At 47.0% G+C, this 23,586-nt stretch overlaps 1 protein-coding gene across 1 annotated transcript; it reads left to right on the forward strand.

The window, feature by feature from the left end:
* Positions 1–247: 247 nt before the first annotated feature.
* On the forward strand, positions 248–22,495 carry eci1 (enoyl-CoA delta isomerase 1). Its single transcript, XM_038820257.1, has 7 exons — positions 248–320; positions 6,139–6,276; positions 13,811–13,938; positions 19,020–19,166; positions 19,997–20,118; positions 20,850–21,028; positions 21,848–22,495. Exons 1-7 carry the CDS (start codon positions 281–283, stop codon positions 22,012–22,014), a joined length of 921 nt encoding a protein of 306 aa, XP_038676185.1. The 5' UTR covers positions 248–280; the 3' UTR covers positions 22,015–22,495.
* Positions 22,496–23,586: the final 1,091 nt, after the last annotated feature.

The following is a 23,586-nucleotide window of genomic DNA, read 5'->3' on the forward strand; positions in this document are numbered from 1 at the left end:
CCAAAAGATGAACAGTAAAATAATGTTTGAAAAAAGGCAGTGCTGCGGATTTGCATTCCCTAGGAACTCTCTAGAGGCACTGGGTGATTATGTGAATTGCATATGGAGAATACTACCATTAGCAGTGAAAGTCTATTGTACAGGACTGCATAGCCATTGGCAGTACAAGACGACAGCACTATAATAAACTGCCTGTGGTCTCCTGGCTGCAATACCGGTATTCCCGGCTGGTGGCGCTAAAGGCGGCTCTCTATTTCCGGTTTCCGGTTTCCGGTGGAGAATGGCGGCTCTGCTCAAGGGGTTGCAGACGCTTTGCTCAGGTGTGTCACAGCAAAAACCCCAAAGGGGAGGAGGGAACTTCGGCTGCTGGTTTGGAGTTCAGTGCATAGAATAAGACGGTGTTTATACACCCCGGGGCAAACATGTGGCCCCAGGGCGGAGTTTGGGAGACTCAACGCAGAGAATTAGGGAAATCATCTGGAAATTCAGATTCATTACACCCACAGAGCGCCTGTACCCCGCTGCCTGCCTGTCAGTCCAGAGCCTGTACCCCGCTGCCTGCCTGTCAGTCCACAGCCTGTACCCCGCTGCCTGCCTGTCAGTCCACAGCCTGTACCCCGCTGCCTGCCTGTCAGTCCAGAGCCTGTACCCCGCTGCCTGCCTGTCAGTCCAGAGCCTGTACCCCGCTGCCTGCCTGTCAGTCCACAGCCTGTACCCCGCAGCCTGCCTGTCAGTCCAGAGCCTGTACCCCGCAGCCTGCCTGTCAGTCCAGAGCCTGTACCCCGCAGCCTGCCTGTCAGTCCAGAGCCTGTACCCCGCAGCCTGCCTGTCAGTCCAGAGCCTGTACCCCGCTGCCTCCCTGTCAGTCCAGAGCCTGTACCCTGCTGCCTGCCTGTCAGTCCAGAGCCTCTACCCCGCTGCCTGCCTGTCAGTCCACAGCCTGTACCCCGCTGCTTGCCTGTCAGTCCAGAGCCTGTACCCCGCTGCCTGCCTGTCAGTCCAGAGCCTCTACCCCGCTGCCTGCCTGTCAGTCCAGAGCCTGTAGCCCGCTGCCTGCCTGTCAGTCCAGAGCCTCTACCCCGCTGCCTGCCTGTCAGTGTAGAGCCTGTACCCCGCTGCCTGTCAGTCCAGCGCCTGTTACTCGCTAACTGTCAGTCTGGCTTCTGTACCCTACTGTCTGTCAGTCCGGCTCCTATACCCAGCTGCTTGTCAGTCCAGTGCCTAGTGCCCTGCTGACTGCCAGTCTGCTGCCTGTGCCCTACTGACTGCTAGTCACGCTCATGTACCCCACTGACAGCCAGTCTGGTACATGTAGCCTGCTGACTTCTAGTCTGGTGCTTGTACCCTACTCACTGCTAATCCAGAGACTGTATCCTGCTCATTGTCAGCCCAGTGTCTGTGCCACACTGACTGCCAGTCTGGTGCCTGAACCCCACTCACTGCCAGTCCGGTGTCTGTGCTCCATGGACTGCAAGTCAAGTGCCTGTACTCCACTTACTGCCATGTCGAGCATCAGACCTGCCTACCAGTCTAGTGACTATCCCATGAACTGCCTGTCCAGTGCTTGTCCTAGACTTACTACCATGTGCTATCGTACCCCACTGTCTGCCAGTCACGTAACTGTACTCTACTGACTGCCAGTCCAGTGCCTGTACCCTGCTCACTGCCAGTCCAGTGCCTGTACCCTGCTCACTGCCAGTCCAGTGCATGTACCCTGCTCACTGCCAGTCCAGTGCCTGTACCCTGCTCACTGCCAGTCCAGTGCCTGTACCCTGCTCACTGCCAGTCCAGTGCCTGTACCCTGCTCACTGCCAGTCCAGTGCCTGTACCCTGCTCACTGCCAGTCCAGTGCCTGTATCCTACTCTGCTAGTCCAGTACCTGTACCCTGCTGACTGCCAGTCCAGCACCTGTATCCAACTCTGCCAGTCCAGCGCCTGTACCTCACTGACTGCCAGTCCAGCGCCTGTACCCCACTGACTGCCAGTCTATCGTCTGTACCTCATTGACTGCCAGTCCAGCGCCTGTACCTCGCTGACTGCCTTTCTGGGACCTCTACTCTGCTGACAGCCAGTCCGACTCCAGTAACCAGCTGACTGCCGGTCTAGCTCCTGTACCTGCTAACTGTCAGTTGTGCGCCTGTACCCTGCTGCCTGTCAGCCCAGAGCCTATATCCCGCTGCCTCTCAGTTCAGTGCTGTACCCCGCTGCCTGTCAGTCCGGTGCTGTCACCCCTGACTGTTAGTCCGGCTCCTGTGCCCCGCTGACTGCCAGGCCGACTTCTTTATTCTACTGGCTGTCAGTACGGCTTCTGTACCCTGCTGACTGCCAGTACGGTGCCTGTACCACGCTGACTGCCAGTCCGGTGCCTGTACCATGCTGACTGCCAGTCTGGTGCCTGTACCCCACTGACTGCCAGTTGGGTGCCTGTACCCCACTGACTGCCAGTTTGGTGCCTGTACCCCACTGACAGCCAGTCTGGTACATGTACCCCGCTGATAGCTGGTCTGGTGCTGACAACTGTTCCGGCACCTGTACCCTGCTGACTTCTAGTCTGGTGCCTGTACTCCACTCACTGCCAATCCCGAGACTGCGTCCTGCTCATTGTCAGTCCCGTGTCTGTGCCGCACTGACTGCCAGTCTGGTGCCTGAACCCCACTCACTGTCAGTCCAGAGTCTGTACCCTGCTCACTGCCAGTCCAGAGTCTGTACCCTGCTCACTGTCAGTCCAGAGTTGTGCCCCACTGACTGCCAGTCCAGAGTCTGTACCCTGCTCACTGCCAGTCCAGAGTCTGTACCCTGCTCACTGCCAGTCAAGTGTCTGTACTCCACTTACTGCCGTGTCGTGCGCCTGCACCTGGCTGCCAGTCTAGTGACTACCCCATGAACTGCCAGTCCTGTGCGTGTACTGCACTTACTGCCATGTGCAGTGGTTGTACCCCACTGTCCGCCAGTCCAGTAACTGTACGCCACCGACTTCCAGTCTAGCTCCTGTACCCGACTTACTGCAAGTCCAGTGCCTGTACCCTGCTTACTGCCAGTCTAGCGCCTGTACCTCACTCTGCCAGTCCAGCACCTGTACCTCACTCTGCCAGTCCAGCACCTGTACCTCACTCTGCCAGTCCAGCACCTGTACCCCACCTACTGCAGTCCAGTTCCTGTACCTCACTCTGCCAGTCCAGTGTCTGTACCCCACTTACTGCAGTCCAGTACCTGTACACTGCTGATTGCCAGTCCAGCACCTGCATCCGACTCTGCCAGTCCAGTATCTGTACCCCACTTACTGCAGTCCAGTACCTGTACACTGCTGATTGCCAGTCCAGCACCTGCATCCGACTCTGCCAGTCCAGTGCTTGTACCTCACTGACTGCCAGTCCGGCACCTGTACTCTGCTGACTGTCATTCCGGCACCTCCACTCTGCTGACAGCCAGTCCGGCTGTAACCAGCTGACTGCTGGTCTTGCTCCTGTACCTTGCTAACTGTCAGTCTGGCTCCTGTACTCCGCTGACTGCCAGTCTGGCACCTATACCCCGCTGACAGCCAGTCCAGCATCTGTACCCCATTAACAACCATTCCGGTGCCTGTACCCCATTGACATCTGGTCTGGCTCCTGTACCCTGCTGACTGACAGTCCAGCGCCTGTATCCCACTGACTCCCATGTATCGCACCTGTACCCCACTGACAGCCATTCCGACGCCTGTATCCCACTGACAGCTGGTCCAGTGCCTGTACTTGTTCATCACTAGTCCAGCTCCTCTATCTGTGTCTTGTCAGTCTAGCACCTGTACACCCGTCTTACCTGTACCCTGCTCATTGCCAGTCCAGTTTCTGCACTCTGTTTATGGCAAGTCCAGGGCCTGTACCCTGCTCACTCGTGTCTGTACCCCATAATCTGCCACTTTCAGCGCCTTAACCCTGCTCTGCCCCAGCCTGGTGCCTGTGCACTGCTCACTGCCAGCCATGTAATTCACTTACTGCCAGTGCACACCACATAGCACCCTACCACAGTCACTGCTCATTACCAATACTGCAACCACTACATAGTGATAATTCACTGTCGGTACATTGCCTGACCTGTGTTAGCTTCATTTACTGCTGGTGTTTACAGTGTGTCTGTAAGTCTCTGCTTTTAGCCTTTTTAGGGTTTTCTTCACTAACCCCTTCCACTATACATTTATCACCATTGAATTCTTTGTCATTTCTCAGCCAGTCTGTCAATCTGCTTCAAGTTCTTTTCACACAATCAACTTGCTCTTGTCTAACCCCCACCAATGTCCACTTTGGTGTCATCAGTAAAGTTTGAAGTTTTGCCCCGTCTGTCTAAAGGAATTGATATAGAATCTGAATATTAAAGGATCCTAGCAGATGCTCTAATTACTTCCTGCAATTCATGTTTCCCCGACTCATTGCATCTTTACCAGTCCGCTTCTACTTTATAGACCAACTTCACAAACAGCCCTGTAACAAAAGCCTCACTGAAATCTAAATAACCAATGTTTACTCCATTCCCTTTATCCACAAGCTCAGTTGGCTCATAGAAATACGCAGAATGTACAGCATTGGAACCAGCCATTCAGTCTGACTTCCTGTGTGACACAAGTGTTCTCCCAACCCCCTGCATCTAACCCTATTGGGAAAACCTTCTATTTCTTTCTCCTCCATGTATTTCTACAGCTTGCCCTTAAAATTATCAGGCTTTCTGACAGTTCCCTCATGCAGGATGTCTTCCCAACCTCCCCCAAATAAATCTTTTTGTTTCTGCTTACCCTCCCCATTCAGCTCCTTAATTTCTGTTAGTTTAAAATCCCAGAAAGTCATATTGATGATCAAACTGACCTCCGGAATCCTTTTTGAATTGTTTCACATCTGTAATCTCAACATGACTTGGTGATCTGGCATGGATTCCAGCAGCTAACGTCTTTTCATCTCTTATCTCAGTCCACAACACCGTTACAACAAGATTGACCTTACTTCCATTTGTTTTTTAAAAATGTTTCCAGTTAAGGCGCAATTTAGCGTGGCCTATACACCTACCCTGCACATCTTCGGGTTTGGGGGGGGGGGGGGGGAGACACACACACAGACTTCGGGAAAATGTGCAAACTTCACATGGACTGACCCAGGGCCGGGATCGAACCCGGGTCCTCGGCACCATGAGACAGCAGTGCTAACCTCTGCGCCACCGTGCCGTCCTACCTCCAATTGTTTTATATAACATGCAATGTTGCCTCTGTCCCTTAGCACTAATTTATGCCCTGTGAGATTGCCACCCTCCTGTGTCCTTATTTAAGCACACGTTTTACAATGTAATGTAATTCTGCCACTTTGGATCTGTAGATCACCTAGATTATTCTGAGTGTTTCTTGAGTTTCTATTTTAAGATGCTTATTTCCACTCCTGAGTACAGCCCACCTTTAAACTCTTACTCCTTATTATCGTCCTTTTTAATTCTGCTGCAAAGTGCTGCCTTTCAGTATGCCTGCTGTTGGGTACACCTCTATACTCCTTGTTTCTTGCTCTTCTCGTGACCAGTCTATTTTAAAACCACCCTACTGTTCTATTTATCCTCTCACCAGTATATTGCTTCCAGGAGAGATCAGGTACTTTAGAATTTATTGTTCGGGTTTATTATCAAGGATTTGTTTCTGAGACTTGTTATTGATAGTCATGGGGACTTTCTCTTTGCTGGTTTCTTCTTGAATTTAACATGGAGTTTTTTGTTTCGTGGGAACTGTTATTTGGTTTATAATTGGGAATAGTTCTGTGGTGTATCTGTCAGCACAGTCTGTCACTTGTTCTCATCTGGAAGCTGATTTTGGGCTTGCTACTGCAAGATTTTAACCTTATAAGCGTTGTAAACAAAAAAGACAAAATGCTGGACAAAAAGCAGGTCAAGAGTCATCCCGACTCAAAACGTTAGCTCTATCTCCTTCGGCTTCTCTCTCCACAGAAGCTGTCAGACCTGCTGAGATTGTCCAGCATTTTCTCTTTTTGTTTCAGATTCCAGCATCTGCAGTAATTTGCTTTTATCTGAGAGTTGAAAACACCTACACTGATTTGCAATGACGAGAAGCGACTGGGATCAGATGCCCTTATTCCCTGATCGTTTAGTCGCTGTGAATTTTTTTTTGTGTTTCAGGACACTTGTCATATTATGGTATTAAAAGTTTACAATGTAAACCAACAAGGATTTTGTCCCAGTTGCCATGCAATTCATCATACCAGAGAAGACTGTTCGCAAATAAGAATATGACAGTGGAACTGGACAGCAACACAGGTAATTTCAGAAGTACATGTATGTATGTCTCTAATGCGTTGCAGTTTAAAACAGGTAATGTGTAAAAATGGTACATGATATCCAGTTAGTTGTGAGATCATTCTACATTTGGGAACTGATACACCATCAATAATAGACGACGAGTGATAAACGTAACTGAGGTAATACACTAAACAGCAAACCTGCCTCTGGACCTGAACTGGGTCCGGAGGCGGAGACTTGCCACTTTTATACAGAAGCCTGAGGGGAGGAGCCACAGGCGGAGCCAGCCTGGACAAGCCCAGGCATGTACAATACAGCACAGTAAATATAATACAATAATGTGGTTTACCACATTCACCCCCTGTTTAAAAAAAATAGTCCGGCGGGGTGAAGTGTTTTAAAGGTCAAGTCTGTTGGGGGCTTTGACCTTCTGCTGTGACCGCCTCAGTCCCGGCTGTGGTGTGGGCGCCGGCGTTGAGACCTGTGCCTCTGGGACCGTGTTGACTTCTTCAGCCAGATGTTGAGTTGGCGAAGGGGGGGGGGGGGGCGTGGTGAATGGGCAGAGGTGGTTGTGCTTGTCCTCGGTGGGCCTGCGGGAGTCAGTTCGTGAGGGAGGTTGGGGAAGATGGTGTAGGGTGGGGTGTGGTGGTGATGGTCGCCGGGGAGCCTGCAGGAGCCAAATCACAAAGGAGACCGTGCCCTGCCGACCATCCTGGTGTGTCACATAGGCATATTGGGGGTTTGCATGGAGCAGCAGGACCTTCTCGACGAGGGGGTCAGTTTTCCAGCTCCTTGCATGCTTGCGGAGAAGGACGGGCCCCGGGACTGTCAGCCAGGTCGGAAACGAGACCCAGGAAGTGGACTTCCTGGGAAGGCAAACATGAGGAGCCTCGTTAGTGGCCGTACATAGAAGCGACCGGACGGAGTGGAGCGCATTGGAGAGGACCTCCTGCCAGCAGGAGACTGGGAGACTTTTCGACCGTAGGGCCAGGAAGACGGCCTTCCAGACCCTCGCGTTCTCCCTCTCCACCTGTCCGTTTCCCCAGGGGTTATAGCTGGTCGTCCTGCTGGAGGCAATGCCTTTGCTGAGCAGGAACTGACGCAACTCGTCGCTCATAAAGGAGGAGCCCCGATCACTGTGGATGTAGGCGAGGAACCCGAACAGGATGAAAAGGCTGTGCAGGGCCTTGATAACGGAGGCAGAGGTCATGTCAGAGCAGGGGGTGGCGAAGGGGAATCTAGAGTGCTCGCCAACAATGTTGAGGAAGTACAATTTACGGTCAGTGGAGGGGAGGGCCCTTTGAAGTCCATGCTGAGGCGTTCAATAGGGCGGGAGCTTTACCAGATGTGCTCTGTCTGGCCAACAGAAGTGCGGTTTGCACTCCGCGCAGACCTGGCAGTCCCATGGAGTAGGCAGGTTGCGAGCCTTGATAAAGTGGAAAAAGCGGGTGACCCCCGGGTGACAGAGGTAGTTGTGGAGGGCCCGGAGTGGGCTACTTGTGTGCTGGCACATGTACCGCCGGATAGGGCATCTGGGGGCTCATTGAGCTTCCCGGGTCGATACAAGATATCATAGCTGTAGGTGGAGAGCTCGATCCTCCACCTCAGAATCTTGTCATTCTTAATCTTGCCCCGCTGTGTGTTATTGAACATGAAGTGAATCGCCTGCCGGCCAGGTAATGCCTCCAATGTCTCACAGCTTCTACAATGGCCTGAGCCTCCTTTTCGACGGAGGACTGTCGAATTTCGGAGGCATGGCGGTACAGAAGAAGAAGAGCCACGGGCCTGCCCGCCTGGTTGAGTGTAGCGGCCAGGGCAAAGTCCGACGCATCGCTCTCCACTTGGAAAGGGATGGACTCATCCACAGTGTGCATCGCGGCTTTGGCGATGTCTGCTTTGATGCGATCGAAGGCCAGTCGGGCCTCAGTCATCAGGGGAGACGTGGTGGACTTGATCAGTGGGCAGACCTTGTCCGCATAGTTGGGGACTCATTGGGCATAGTAAGAGAAGAACCCCAGGCATCTCTTCAGGGCCTTGGGGCAGTGGGGGAGGGGGAGTTCCAGGAGGGGGCGCATGCGGTCGGGGTCGGGCCCTAGGGCTCCGTGTTGCACGACGTAGCCGAGGATGGCCAGGCGGGTTGTGCGAAAGACGCATTTCTCTATTATAAGTTAGGTTCAGGAGTTTTTCAGTGTGGAGGAAGCGCCAGAGGTTCTCGTCATGGTCCTGCTGGTCACGGCCGCAGATGGTGATGTTGTCTAGGTACGGGAACGTGGCCCGCAGCCCGTACTTGTCAACCATTCGGTCCATTTCCCTTTGGAAGACCGATACACCGTTGGTGATGCCTAAGAGAACCCTGAGGAAGTGATGGAGGCGGCCGTCTGCTTCGAAGGCAGTGTTTTGGCGGTCCTCTGGGCGGATAGGGAGCTGGTGGTACGTAGACTTCAAGTCGACTGTAGAGAAGACTCGAAACTGCGTAATCTGATTGACCCATGTCAGATATGCGGGGGACGGGGGGTACGCATCGAGCTGCGTGTACCGGTTGATGGTCTGGCTATAATCGATGACCATCCGGTGCTTCTCCCAGTCTTGACGACAACCACATGGGCTCTCCAGGGGTTGTTACTAACCTCAATGATCTCTTCTCGCAGGAGTCGCTGGACCTATGACCTGATGAAGGCCCTGTCCTGTAACGTCTGCTTCTGGTAGCGACGGGCTTACAGCTCGGGGTGAGGTTTGCGAAGAGGGAGGGTGGGGCGACCTTAAGGGTCACGAGGCTACAGACGGTGAGGGGGGGCAGGGGTCCGTTGAACTTTAGAGTAAGGCTCTGGAGATGGCACTGGAAGTCGAGCCCCAGTAATAGGGCAGCTCAGAGGTGGGGTAGGACGTAGAGCCAAAAGTTGGTGTACTCTACGTCATGCACAATGAGGGTCGCAACACAGTACCCCCGGATTTCAACTGCGTGGGATCCGGTCGCGGGTAGGATGGGGAGGGAGCAGTGCCTTACCGTGTCTGGGTGGATGAAGCTGTCCGTGGTCTCTGAGTCGAAAAGGCAGGCCGTCTTGTGCCCGCTGATCCGGACGCTCATCGTGGACTTTGCGAGGTGGTGCGGCCGGGACTGGTCGAGCATGACAGAGGCGAGTGTCGGAAGGCGGTCGGTAGGCCGGCTGGAAATGGCGGCGGCCAGTGTACGGTCAGGTGAGCAGGGCTCCCAGGAGGCCGCGGAGTGGTCCCAAGATGGCGGCCCCCATGAGTCGCACGTGGCGGGTGAGGTGTAAGACGGCGTCCAAGATGGCAGCACCCACAGGTCGCACATGGCGGGTAGCGCAGCAGCTGGGGGTGGCCCCGACAGGCAGCGCTGCTGGGCCTAGAAGATTTAGTGGGGGGGGGGGGGGAATCGGGCCTGGCAGGCTTTTGCGAAGTGGCCCTTCTTCCCACAGCTGTTACAGGTCGCGTTCCGTGCCTGGCAGGGTTGTCGGGGGTGATTACTCTCTCCACAGAAGTAGCACTTCGGGACTCCGGCGTTGGTGGGCTTCTGCGCGGCTCAGGCTTGTGTCGCACCCGGGTCGGTTGATGGCTGCGCCCACAAGGGTGCCGCGCGGTCGGAGGTGTAGCCCACCATGTTCTGGGAGGCTACCTCCAGTGAGTTGGAGAGTTGTACTGTCTCTGGGAGGCCAAGTGTCCCCCCTTCTAATAATTGCTGACGTACATAGTTCGAGGGCATGCCCGCGACATAGGCGTCCCTGATCAGCAGCACCACATGCTGGGTAGCCGATATCGCCAGGCAGTCACAGTTCCGACAGAAGATGCGCAAAGCGCACAGGACTTCCGTGAGTGATTCCCCAGGGCGTTGGCGTCTCGTGACCTGGTTAACGGATTTCACGTAATGTCCTTTTAGCAGCGTTATTGCCTCCGCGTACGACGGGGTGTCCCTGATGAGGTTAAAGACTCTTGGGCTCACCCGTGCATGGAGGACTTGCTTCTTCTGGAGGTCTGTGAAGTCTTCGTTGAAGGACGCGAGCGACTCGAAACAGCTTAGCCAGTGTTCGAAAGTCTCTGTAGCGTCAGCTGCTTGTGGGTCCAGTTGCAAGCGATCAGGCTTGAGTAAGGAGTTCATTTTGAGTGAAGAGTCCATCTTTAGAAGTTTAGTGTATTAAATTGATACACCATCAATAATAGACGACGAGTGATAACCATAACTGAGGCTTTAATACACTAAACAGCAAGTCTCCTACCTCTGGACCCGAACTGGGTCCGGAGGCGGAGACTTGTCACTTTTATACAGAGGCCTGAGGGGAGGACCACAGGCGGAGCCAGCCTGGACAAGCCCAGGCATGTACAATACAGCACAGTGAATATAATACAATAACATGGTTTACCACAGGAACATCAATTATGTCATTTATTTTCCAGTATAGAATTCTAGATGTATAATATCTATGGAATGTAGCAGTTCAATCCGCATGCATATCATAAACTGAAGCTCAGACTCTCATACTTTCCTTTCTATCATGGAGTAATTGCAAAAGAGACCTACGGAAGTAAGCCCTGGGATATTTGGGCTGAATGATCCTCCTCATAGAACCATAGAATCATCTGTACATATTAAGGTTCAAGGAGTGGTTATTTCAGGGCAGAAACATAGAATGTTACAGTTCTGCAGCAGCAATTCAGTCCCCCAATTCTCTTCCTGTAGTGCTGCACATCCTTCCTTTTCAGATAATAATCCAATTCCCTCTTGGATGCCTCAGCTGAACTTGCGAGTGTTATCTGCTCTCTGGACAGCCATAGGACACCACCCTCTTAGACATAGAACAACAACCAACCTTTGTATTTTTAAAATTTTCTAATTGAATTGACAGCTTTAGACTCAAACAGCCCAATGAGGTGGCTCAATTTGCAGAAAGTTGTATGCACTCATTATGTTGTCCACATCCATTGCTCAGGAATGGTACATGTCAGTGGTTGGGTAATAAGCCATTATGGGGGTAATTCAGGATGTTGCTTTTGTGTATGGTGAACAAGAGTTGTCCTCTCTTCAGAAATTATACGAGTGTCATACCTGATAACCATTGCAGTTTCTTAATCAGTAGGGTGGCTGGCATTAATGGCACACACAACCCGTGAGCACACAATTCAGAAGGATAACTGAAGGAAGTCAGGTTATCAATTATTAAAAGGAAGAACAATGTTCAGATCCAAAGCCAATATGAATGCAGTAATTTATGGAAAAAGGGCTGAAGGCAAAGTTGAGACCCTAACTGAATGGAGACTTTGGATGGCTAAACTTATCTCAGTCAAAGGAAATTCATCAGGGAAAGTTTATTGGAAATACTTGTTTTTTTCACAACTATTGCATTTTCTTCGAATTTATAATGCAAAATTATGTATGAATATCACCAGGATAGAGCCTACCAAACATTGCAAACATTTTTGCAGGGACAAGCCTTTACTTTATGTAGTAATCTTTCAACTTTCTCCATCACAAACATTTTTTAAGGGTCAAGTCGTTTTTTTACTTTATGCAGCAATCTTCCAACTTGCTCTACTTTTTTTCAAATGCTGCCTGTCAAGGCACTCACCCAGCTACCCAAATAGTTGTATTTCCAAGTTCCTCTTGGTGGACAAAAGATCATGAATGCTTCTCAAATACCCCTAGCTCCCAAAACAAGAGGAAAGACTAATTTTCCCTTATCGCTGGGCAACTTGCCTTATTTTGGTGACCTGGTTTCCAATCTCCACCCCAGAACACCACTGTGGTTGGGAATGGAATTCGGAACTTCTTTATGCAGCACATTGTTCATAAGCCTTTAAAATAGACCAGTAGAGAGCTGGAAATAACTTACTATTGCTACTTCAGACTTGGAGACAAATTTGTTACCTCCTTCAATATCATAGAGGCTAGGCCAGCCTTCTCCCCAATGTAAAGTAATGGGTAATTCTCAGAAAAGATTGCCTTTTTTGAATGCAGTGTTTGACCTGAGAAAGGGCTCACCGGACTATGCACTTCCTCCAGTTCTTGATAAATTTCATGTCACCCAACATAACCGGTATCATTATCTCCAGCCCCTACAGAACCTACACAAGTTTGCAAATGTCAGTGTGAACCAACTCCTTGCAACTCTTCCTCTAGTTACCCAACATACCCTTGCTAAAGCAACTCCAAACTCGTCTATAATCAATGGCGGGACTGAAACCCTGAAGGACTCCTTGGAATCATGAGCGAGGTTGACTGTTAGGAAAAATGGCAAAGGAAATGCAGTCAGTCTCTTCCCACCATGTACAGCAAAATTCACAAAGTTAATTTCAGAATGAAACCCTGCATCTACCGTATGTTGCACATACTCCACAGTTCCACTCCTCCACACAAGAGATCACTGCTAGAAGGATTTGGACAGAGGGGAACTCCCTACCCATATTTTGGTCATTTTGCCACATCTGGCCACTCTGAACAGCACTTTGGGAGATCATCAGAAATAAGACAGATCTCATGATTCTAGAAGGCCTAGCAGAGTACTTTCCCGTCTGTCTCCTGGAGAGAAAGGAAACCCCTCAATCACCAACAGGTAGTACAACTCGATAACAGTTGCAGGAGGATGCACAACCTTTCCCTGGTGGAGTCAGGCCCATCTACAGCCAATGTAGCTGAAACAGGTGGAATATCTGCTCATTAAGTGTGTGTCCACCTGAAACTGGGAAACACCAGTCTGAGCCCCGTTTGTGAAAGCTCACCCAGCACAATGTAACCCTTTAAGGAAGCAACTGGCCACGGGAGCACAAACCCAACCACTTCAATCCACAGGACACTCCCTGTTGTCCTATAACATCAGTATCTTGGGAACCCGGGGTAAGCAAATTTTCGTTGCATCAAGTGCAAGCAAGCTGGTCACTGATACTTTTCAGTGACGGGCAGCTATGTAACTGGGTTGCACAGTAACTACATACTTCATGTATGAGAGTGTGAATTATTATTAATTGTACAATGACAGATATTTTAAATTAATGCTACCTTAATTGTGCTGTAATGTTCTAAAATATGTGAATTTTAAGAATTATTTATAACAGTTTCTGCAACTATGTGTTGGAATGTTAAAAGCGAAATGTGACAAACTAGCAATTTGGCATCATGTACCACTCCCCAAGTGCTGCACTGAAATGGCAAGCTAGATTATATGCCAAAGTTCTGGGATGGGGGTTTAAATCTTCTCACACAGAGGGCAAAGTGCTTCTAACTGAGTGAAGCTGACAACGTATTTTGAAGCATCTCCGCTGATAGTGGTCCCAGAGTGGGCAGTGAACTATTCGAGCAGTAGTGGATCAGTCATCAGTGCAATTAAAAATGTTAACAATTGAATGTACAAAGGATCCATTCCCTCTGAGCAAAATTATTCAGTACTTCCAGTGTCTATTTTATCACTTTGAATTCGACTTGTGACATTTTTGTTTGTGAAATATTATATTGCGGTGGTCATATTACACTTTTTATTATTTAAAAGGACTAATAATCTTTTATTTGCTTTGGTGACCAAAAATCTTTTCTGTAACTTTTTATTAGGTGTTGCGGTAATTCAGATGAAGAAGCCTCCAGTTAACAGTCTAAGCCTGGAATTCCTCACAGAATTTTCCATTAGTATGGAGAAACTTGAGATGGACCGAGAGTGTCGGGGTGTAGTTATCACTTCTGTATGTATGGAAATCTGATCGATAGTTCTGGTTGGTGGAATCATAGAATGATACAATAAAGGAGGACTGTGCCTGTTCTTCAGTAAACTGTCTAATTAGCCCCCACAGCTTGTAGTTTTCTTTCCTATAAGTATTTATTCAATTCTCTTTTGAATGTTACTGTGACTCTGCCTCCATCATCCTTTCAGACAGTGTATTCCAGATCAAAACCACTCCCTGGAAAAATACTCGTGTTATTTTACTAATGACCTTACGTCTGTGCCCTCTGGTTACCAAGTCTTTTGCTACTGGAAACAGTTTCTCCTTATTTACTCTTTCATAAACATTCATGATTTTGAACACCTCTATCAAATTTTCTCTTTAATTGTCTCTACTCTAAAGAGAACTGCACCTTCTTTAGTCTCTCCACATTACATTCCTCAATCCTAGTACCATTCTAATAAATCTCTTCTGCAGCTTCTCCAAGGTCTTTGAATCCTTGCAAATGTGTGTTGCCCAGAATAGGACATAACACTCCTGCTTAAGCCTCACTAATGGGTTATTAAGGTTTAGCATAACTTCCTTGCTTTTGGCAGAATCACAAAATAGTTATGGCATAGAAGGAGGCCATTCAGCCCGTGCAGACTTTCCAGAGAAATAATTCACCTCGTGCCACCCCCCTGCCTTCTCCACTTGGCCCTGCACATTCTTATTTTTCAGCTAATAACCCAAATCTTTTTGGATGCCTCAATTGACCCTGCCCCCACCATACTCTCAGGCAATGAATTCCAGATCCTAACCACTCACTGTGTCAAAATGTTTTTCCTCATATCTCCATTGCTTCTTTTGCCATCTAGTTCTCGAACCTTCTGCCAATGGGAACAGTTATTCCCTATCAACATCTCTTCAGATCACTCATGATTTTGAATACCTTCGTCAAATCTCCTCTCGACCTTCTCTTCTCCTGGCAAAGCAGTCTCAACCTCTTCAATCCACCTAGGCAACTTAAATTTGTTCCTCAAACCATTTGCGTGATTCTATTTTGCACTTTCCCTAATGCCCTCACATCCTTCCTAAAATGTGGTGCCAGAACTGGTTGCAATTCTGCATCTGAGGCTGAACTAGTTTCTATACATGACTTCCTTGCTTTTGTACTCTACATCCCTATTAGTAAAGCCTAGGATACTGTATGCTTTATTGACCGCTCTTTCAACCGGTCTTGTCACCTTCGGATTTATGTCCCTATACACCCAGGTCCCTCTGCTCCTGCACCCACCTCAGAATTGTAACAAAACAGAAAATACTGAACAATCGCAGCAGGTTTGACAACATCTGTGGAGAGAGAAGGTAGCTAGCATTTCGAGTCTGGGTGATTCTATGCCAAAGCTCAAAGTCAACACTTGTAGAATTGTACACTTTATTTTATATCGTCTTTCCATGTTCTTCATACCAAAATTTCTTCTGCTACATGTCTGCCCAGTCCACTAAGCTGTTTGTGCCTTTTGAAGTTCCCCACTAACCTACTCACAATACTTCCAAGTTTTGCATCATTCACAAATGTTGAAATTTGCCCTGTGCACCAGGTACTCTAGTTGGCAGGATCTGGCGGGTATTTATTAACAACTTAGATGAAGGAAAGAAAACCATGTATCCAAATTTGTTGATGCAAAGATAGACCACAATGGAAGGAGTGTAGATGAAAGTATGACATTATAGAGATACGGGCAAAACTGCAGCAAATGATTTTCAATGTTAGTAGATCCACTTTGAACCTAAAAATATTAGAACCGGCTACTTTCTAAAGGTAAAAAGCTGGAAACAGTAAAGGTCCAAAGAGACTTGGAGGTCCAGGTACATAGACCATTAAAATGTCATGAACCGTTCGGGGAGGGATTCATCAAATGGTTCGGGGAGGGATTCATCAAACGGGTGAGGCTGCTCTATGCGGCTCCGATGGCAAGTGTAGTTACCAAAGGAAGGAGATCGGAGTACTTTAGGCTCTACCGTGGGACCAGGCAGGGGTGCCCCCTGTCCCCCTTGCTCTTTGCACTGGCGATTGAACCTTTGGCTATGGCGTTGAGGGAGTCAGGGAGATGGAGGGGTCTGGTGCGGGGTGGGGAGGAACATCGCGTATCGCTGTATGCGGACGACCTGCTGTTGTATGTGGCGGATCCAGAAGGGGGAATGCCGGGGGTGATGGAGCTGTTAGCGGAATTTGGGGGCTTCTCGGGCTATAAGTTAAATTTAGGCAAGAGTGAGGTATTTGTAGTAAACCCGGATGATCAGGAGGAGGGAATTGGGAGACTCCCATTTAAGAGGGCAGTGAAGAGTTTCAGATACCTGGGGGTGCAGGTGGCCAGGAGTTGGGGGACTCTCCATAAGCTTAACTTGACCAGGCTGGTGGAACAGATGGAGGAGGAATTTAAAAGGTGGGACATGGTGCCGCTATCGTTGGCGGGTAGAGTGCAGTCCGTCAAAATGACAGTTCTCCCGAGGTTCTTGTTCCTTTTTCAGTGTTTGCCCATCTTTATCCCTAGGGCCTTTTTTAGAAGGGTGACTAGCAGCATCATGAGCTTTGTTTGGGCGCATGGGACCCCGAGGGTGAAGAGGGTCTTCTTGGAGCGGGGTAGAGATGGGGGGGGGCTGGCGTTACCCAATCTCTCGGGGTATTATTGGGCGGCCAATGTGTCGATGGTGCGCAAGTGGGTAATGGAGGGGGAGGGGGCAGCATGGAAATGGATGGAGAGGGCGTCCTGTGGAGATACAAGCCTGGGGGCCCTGGTAACGGCGCCGTGGCCGCTCCCTCCTACGAGGTATACCACGAGTCCGGTGGTGGCGGCTACCCTCAAGATTTGGGGGCAGTGGAGGCGACATAGGGGAGAAGTGGGGGACTCAATGGAGGCTCCGTTAAGGGGGAACCATAGGTTCGTCCCGGGAACATTGATGGGGGATTTCAGGGTTGGCACAGAGCGGGCATCAGACAGCTGAGGGACCTGTTTATTGATGGGAGGTTTGCGAGCCTGGGGGAGTTGGAGGAGAAATTTGGTCTCCCCCCGGGGAACATGTTCAGGTATCTGCAGGTAAAGGCATTTGCTAGGCGGCTGGTGGAGGGATTCCCTTCGCTTCCCACGAGGGGGATGAGTGACAGGGTGCTTTCGGGGAGGGGAAGATATCTGATATCTACAAGGTTATGCAGGAGGCGGAGGAGGCGTCAGTAGAGGAGCTGAAAGCTAAGTGGGAGGGAGAACTGGGAGAACAGATCGAAGACGGAACATGGGCTGATGCCCTGGAGAGGGTTAATTCTTCCTCCTCGTGTGCGCGGCTTAGCCTCATCCAATTCAAGGTGCTGCACCGGGCCCACATGACTGGGACGAGGATGAGTAGGTTCTTTGGGGGTGAAGACAGGTGTGTCAGGTGCTCGGGGAATCCAGCGAACCATGCCCATATGTCCTGGGCATGCCCGGCACTGGAGGAGTTCTGGAAGGGGGTGGCGAGGACGGTGTCGAGGGTGGTGGGATCCAGTGTCAAGCCAGGATGGGGACTCGCGATTTTTGGGGTTGGGGTGGAGCCGGGAGTGCAGGAGGCAAAAGAGGCCGGTGTGCTGGCCTTTGCGTCCCTAGTAGCCCGGCGAAGGATCTTGCTACAATGGAAGGATGCGAGACCCCCAAGCGTTGAGACCTGGATCAATGACATGGCGGGTTTCATTAAGCTAGAGAAGATCAAATTCGCCCTGAGAGGGTCGGTACAAGGGTTCTTTAGGCGGTGGCAACCTTTTCTCGACTTTCTGGCTCAACGATAGGGTACGGGGACAGTAGCAGCAGCAACCCAAGGGGGAGGGGGGGAAGGGGGAGGGAAAATGTGAGGGGGGGGCGGACGATGACTATGTTTGTTTATTTAATTTAAATTTATTTTTAAGTTCTTTTGTTTATTGGGGTTAGGGGGGTGGGGGATGGGATACATGCGTCGATACGGTCTGGGGATGTTACAGTTATTATGGGTTATTTTGTTGCATTTCATTGTTTGTCGTTATGTTTTATATTTTCTGTAAAAAATTCCAATAAAAATTATATTTAAAAAAAATGTCATGAACCGGTATTGAAAATAATCAAAAATGGCTCAGGGAATGCTGTCCTTTACACCTAGAGGATTACATTACAAGAGAGTAAAAGTTATGCTGCAGTTGTGCAAAGCCCCAGTTAGACCACACCTGGTGTACTGTGAGACATTTTAGACGACAAAACATAGGAAGAATGTATTAGCTTTGGAGGGAGTGCAGTGTAGATCTACCGGGATGATACCTGAACTCCAGGGTTAAGTTGCAAGGAGCGATAATACAAACCAGAGTTGTATTCCCTGGAATTTAGAAGCTAAGGGGTGATTTGATCTGTGTTTTCAAGATACTAATGGGAATAGTTAAGAGAGAAGGTTAACAATGCTGCCTCACGGCGTCGAGGTCCCAGGTTCGATCCCGGCTCTGGGTCACTGTCTGTGTGGAGATTGCATATTCTCCCCGTGTTTACGTGGGTTTCGTGGGCAGGGTAGGTGGATTGGCCCCTTAATTGGAAAAAATTAATTGAGTACTCTAAATTTGTTTTAATAAAGGTAAATAGAGAAACTGTTTCCATTGGAAAATAGAGGAAAAAGTGCAAGTGAAATATTGTGATTTTGTTAAGCAAAAGAGAAAGCCCGTGTAAATCTATTGATGCCGCGTTTTGCCCGTAACTGTCAGACAAAATTAGGATTCTGCATAATTATACAGCATTGTTTATGCAGTCACCGACTAAAACAATGCTGCATGTGACCATTAGGAGCTGGCTTCTTCAGCTGCGGCCACCGCAAAATCACCATGGATGAAACGCAAACCATGTAAAGGTCCATTGACCTCAGGTGGGAATTTCCGGTCACTGGGCAGGTGGAGCTGAAGAATCCCGCCCTAGGTGTCTTCACTGAAGTGCCAACAGCAATGAGCATGAAGTAGAATGAGAAATTTCATCTTAAAAGACTACAATCTAAAATTTACAATATTAACCTAGCTCATCCCCAATATAGATTTTTTTTTTGTTTTGTGAGGAAGAAATTTAATTATAATACTTTAATTTTAGTCTATTCCTCGGATCTTTTCTGCTGGTTTGGACATCAATGAGATGTATGGGAAGACACCAGAGCACACTGGGGAGTTCTGGAGAGCGGTTCAGGAAATATGGTTGAAATTATACGGATCCAATCTGGTGACAATAGCTGCAATCAATGTAAGTGACACAACAAATGGTCTGTACGTTTTTCAAATTGCGTAGATTGTTGCCTAGCACTGAGACTGTATTCAAAATACCTGTTAAAAACAATAGTAAACTGGAACATGGAAAAATATTGATCCAGTCAGTTCAGACTGATTTTCAATGTCAATTCGTGATATCAAAAAACCTTTTGAAGGTGTGACTCCCAACAATACTTCCAACGTTGTGAAGTAATAATAAACATCATGAATGATTATCATTCGCTGTTGCAGCAAAAATATTTAAAATTGAAGCACAAAGAGATGAGAGAAAATAAAAAATAGATAAAAGTTTAGACTGGAAGAGGTCACATGAGGTAGCAGGTCTTTTTTAAACCCATAGCCTGTATCTGTATCCCTGTTGCTGCCTACCCCTCTTAGTTCCCAAGAAGAGTCATATGGACTTGAAACGTTAGCTCTGTTTTTCCCCCTCTACAGATGCTGCCAGACCTGCTGGGCTTTTCCAGCATTTTCTGTTTTTAGTTCATATTTCCAGCATCTCCAGAAGGTGCTTTTACCTCTTCACTTTACTTGATTCAAGCAAAGCTTCCTGTTCTTTGAAACAATAGAGTGCCTTGCACAAATGACCTGCCCGGCACACATTGCTTTCAACACCAGTTCTTCTTCAGTATGTGTATTTATTTCACTGTGTTTCCTAGTCACAGATGCTTATCGTATCATGGCCATTTTATTCCAACAATTGTTTTAAAGAAAAACATGGTTAGATATCTTGATTTTGAAGTAACACAGTTGATGCTGTTGATTTCTGTCCATCTTTTGAGATTTGCCGTTCCATTATTATTCCAGGGAGCCAGCCCTGCTGGAGGGTGCCTCTTGGCCATGGCATGTGACTACCGAATTATGGCAGATAATCCAAAATATGCAATAGGCCTAAATGAGACCAAGCTTGGAATTGTGGCACCATTCTGGTATGTCCTCATAAACGGCAGCAGTTGGATTTTACTTGCATTAGTTGATTTGCAATGAGAGAAAAAAATATATTTCTTATCACAATGTTTATCTCAGTAAATCATTTATTTGTAATTCATTATTTTTCTCTCTGCTTCTTTCTCTTGCTGTCATCTCCAAATCTGTCTTGAGTATTTCTAACAACGTCTGTCTCCATTTCTCAGTAAGTTTGATGTCTCCTCCATATCCCTCTTTGTGTTTTAACTTCTCTGTATTTTTGATCAGTCTTTGTGTATGCATATTTCCTTGACTGGCGAACACTTCATTCATCTTTCTGGCATTGTAAAGCATGTGCAATTTATGCACCATTTAATCATGAGAGCAAAAGCTCAGTTGCAGGACCAGTTTCAGTTGCACCAGCTGATTTGCTGCCCTGACAAATCTGGTCAGGAAATTGATGCACTCCAATCACTAATGTTCCGACTGCTGGTCTCAATCGCACCTTGCATTGGGAAGGTAGTGGAAGAGGTTAGGTCTGGGAGCAAAGAGAAGGTGAGTGGGATGCCAACTAATTGTGTGGGAGGCAAAAACACTTTTTCAAAGTAACTGATGATGATTGGGTTATGCCTTAATGTCCTCTGTGTCATATTCTCACACAATTACTTTTCAATAACTGTTTGATCAAGTAGCTGAACTTTTATTATTGCTTTTGGCTCCAAGTTGTTGCTTATTTTTTATCTCATCATCAAAGGTTCAAGGACACCATGATGAATATCATTGGAAAGAGAGCCACGGAGCGTTCCCTCCAGCTTGGTATCATGTACAGCGCTTCAGAGGCCTTGCAAAATGGACTTGTTGATCAACTGGTAGTTCAAGATAAAATTATGCCAACAGCTTTGAGTGTAATGTCAGAATGGTTGGCTATTCCAGGTAAAGCTGTTTTGAATTTGAAAGTGGTAAAATGTACAATAGTTCTGATTAATCTTTTTGGGAAATTATTTGTTATTCCTGAATAAAAATAAATTTTAAAGTATTTCCATAAAATAATAATTTTTGATGAAAATCAGCTGAATGTACTTGGGAACTGTTTTACATAAAGTAGAATTACAGTACAGCAGAAGCTTTTTGCAAATTTAATCATGGGTTTCATGTAAATGGTTCCTCTTTACAACGATGGCCCTGTTAAAATGTCCAGCATGTCATAATAACCGTGTAATTCAGGCTCGATGTTCTTTATGGATAAAATATATTTTGCATGCCCAATTAATAATTGAATTTGCTTCTTGACACCTCTCCAGAGTAAGCCACCCGAGATCAGCAACTGAGCAACATGACAGATTTAAGTTGTGTAACTTCCGTGCCATCATTAATTTGTATTCCAATAAGTCCACATAGCGGCTTGAATTTTATAATTTTATTGTCTTTTTATGAGTGGCAGGCGGTTTGATAACTAAATTGTTTTATGTATAACTTTGTAACCTGCTGTCAGTTTCATTGTCAGGCAGCATGTTGTTAGTAGGATCTACTCTGTGCTTAAAATGGGGTCAATTCGCTGGATGTACCCAACTCGAATACAATTCTTAAAGAAAAATACCAAGGTGTAATATTTGACTCAACATGACTTAGCAAGTTGGAATGGCAATTTTGTTTTGAATTGCCAATTTTGAATACAGAAATGACTATATTAATATATTAATTGTAGTTAGGATTATGTCTTCCATTTCTATTACCATATAATTTATTTCACAGATCATGCTCGGCAAATTACCAAATCCATGATGAGGAAGCCCACACTTGATCGACTTTTGACCAACAGGGAATCAGATATACAAAATTTTGTTAATTTCATCAGTAAAGATTCCATTCAGAAGTCACTCCAGCTGTACTTGGAGATGTTGAGGCAAAGAAAAAGCTGAGTAAATGTACTCTTAAACAGGGTTCCAGAGTACAATATACACATGATATAATGGACAATTGGTCCTAGGAATCTTTGAACAATTCTTCTTTCAGTTGAATAGTGTAAAAAAAAAATGAGAGTATTGTTTCTTTAATTCACTGAATTTTTTCATCCTTTTCCAAAATAACTTTGCAAAGCGCATGCAATTTATATCCTAACAATTTGTGACATTGCTAATTCTGCCGTCAATGTCTTGACAGAGTTGATTGTTTAATTTAATCTGGGATAATAAATTGCTTGTTGGGAGTATGATTTTTTTTTAAAGTAAGTAAACACATCTTCAAAATGTACTTTTTTAGTTGAATTTAGATCATGAGTTTCATATACTTGGCTGTTCACTTTTATTATTTTGTTGAAAAGCTAAATATCGATTACATTTCTTTCTATTTTATGGAGAACGTTTTTTAAGAAAGTATTTCAAATAAATTGGTTAATTCATTTCAGGCTGTGATCTAGGCCTATATTCAGAAGCAATTCTACAATACGAAATATAATACGGGCTACTTAAAATTTTTATACTAATAGTTATCTTTTTGAGTTCTGCTAATCAAATGGTGGATTGACCAGATGATATAGCAACTGTTCAGTAAATGGATTTAACAACAGAAACGGAGATTGCTGAAGCATTAGAGTAGAAGTGACTAAAATGACAAAATGATACACAGATATTGCTTTCATTTACATTTATGTTGTAATTCCAATGTAAAAGCAATCTCAAGTTAACTTGCAAGGACACATGGAGGAACACCCAGACAAAGAAACCATGCTTTTGGTCAAAAGAGAGGGGTTGTAAAGAAAAGGTGGGGTGGGTGGCGGTGATGTGAAGAGCTTTAAAGAGATAATTGTACAGCATGAGGGCTGGATGACTGAAAATGCAACCGTTTATGATGGGGAAAAAGGAACAGAGGATGCACAATGCTAGTGTTAGAAGAATGAAGAATACCATGAAAGGTAATGAAAATAGTGATTGGGTGAAGCCATGGAAGTATTTAAACAACCCAAACTATGTAGGTATGAATTATTTAAACAGGAAATTTATAATGTGATAATCTGTGATGACATAAGTAGGGACAATGAGAAGCACGAGGAAAAAGATTAAATCTTCCGTCGAGCAAGTCAGTAACGCTCAGGTTAAATGTTAACCTGGTAGCAAAGAGTTGAGACCACGTGTAATTTCACATTCGGCTGAAAGGTAACTTTAGGGTGGGAAATTTTAAAGCAAAGAACTGTAAGGTGTGTTCATTTAAAATAAGTAGTAGCAAGCAAGACAAAGTTAAAATTTTAATAAACATGGAAAGAAAATTTCTCATGAGAAATACACCAATATTAAGAACCCCTCTCTCTCTCTCTCTCTCTCTCTCTCTCTCCCTCTCCTTCCCCCCCCCCCCCCCCCTCCAGGTATCATGCACTTAAGGGGGAGTTGGCGGCTATGGATTTCCATTGGATTGGTCCATAGCTATGTTTGGCAAAGTACTCCAGTGGTTTACCATTGCCTTTTACAGTATAGCTGACTAGGAAATTCTCCCACTCT

The sequence above is a fragment of the Scyliorhinus canicula genome, chromosome 15 (assembly GCF_902713615.1).
Source record: "Scyliorhinus canicula chromosome 15, sScyCan1.1, whole genome shotgun sequence".
In the NCBI taxonomy this organism is placed as follows: Eukaryota; Metazoa; Chordata; class Chondrichthyes; order Carcharhiniformes; family Scyliorhinidae; genus Scyliorhinus; species Scyliorhinus canicula.

What these genes read in the sequence shown, in the direction of transcription:
- eci1 (XM_038820257.1), top strand. Translation starts at nt 281, where the DNA reads ATGGCGGCTCTGCTCAAGGGGTTGCAGACGCTTTGCTCAG. An exon ending in GGAACTGGACAGCAACACAG is followed by an intron (nt 6,277 to 13,810) that starts GTAATTTCAGAA and finishes ACTTTTTATTAG; the next exon opens with GTGTTGCGGTAATTCAGATG. An exon ending in GGAATTGTGGCACCATTCTG is followed by an intron (nt 20,119 to 20,849) that starts GTATGTCCTCAT and finishes TCATCATCAAAG; the next exon opens with GTTCAAGGACACCATGATGA.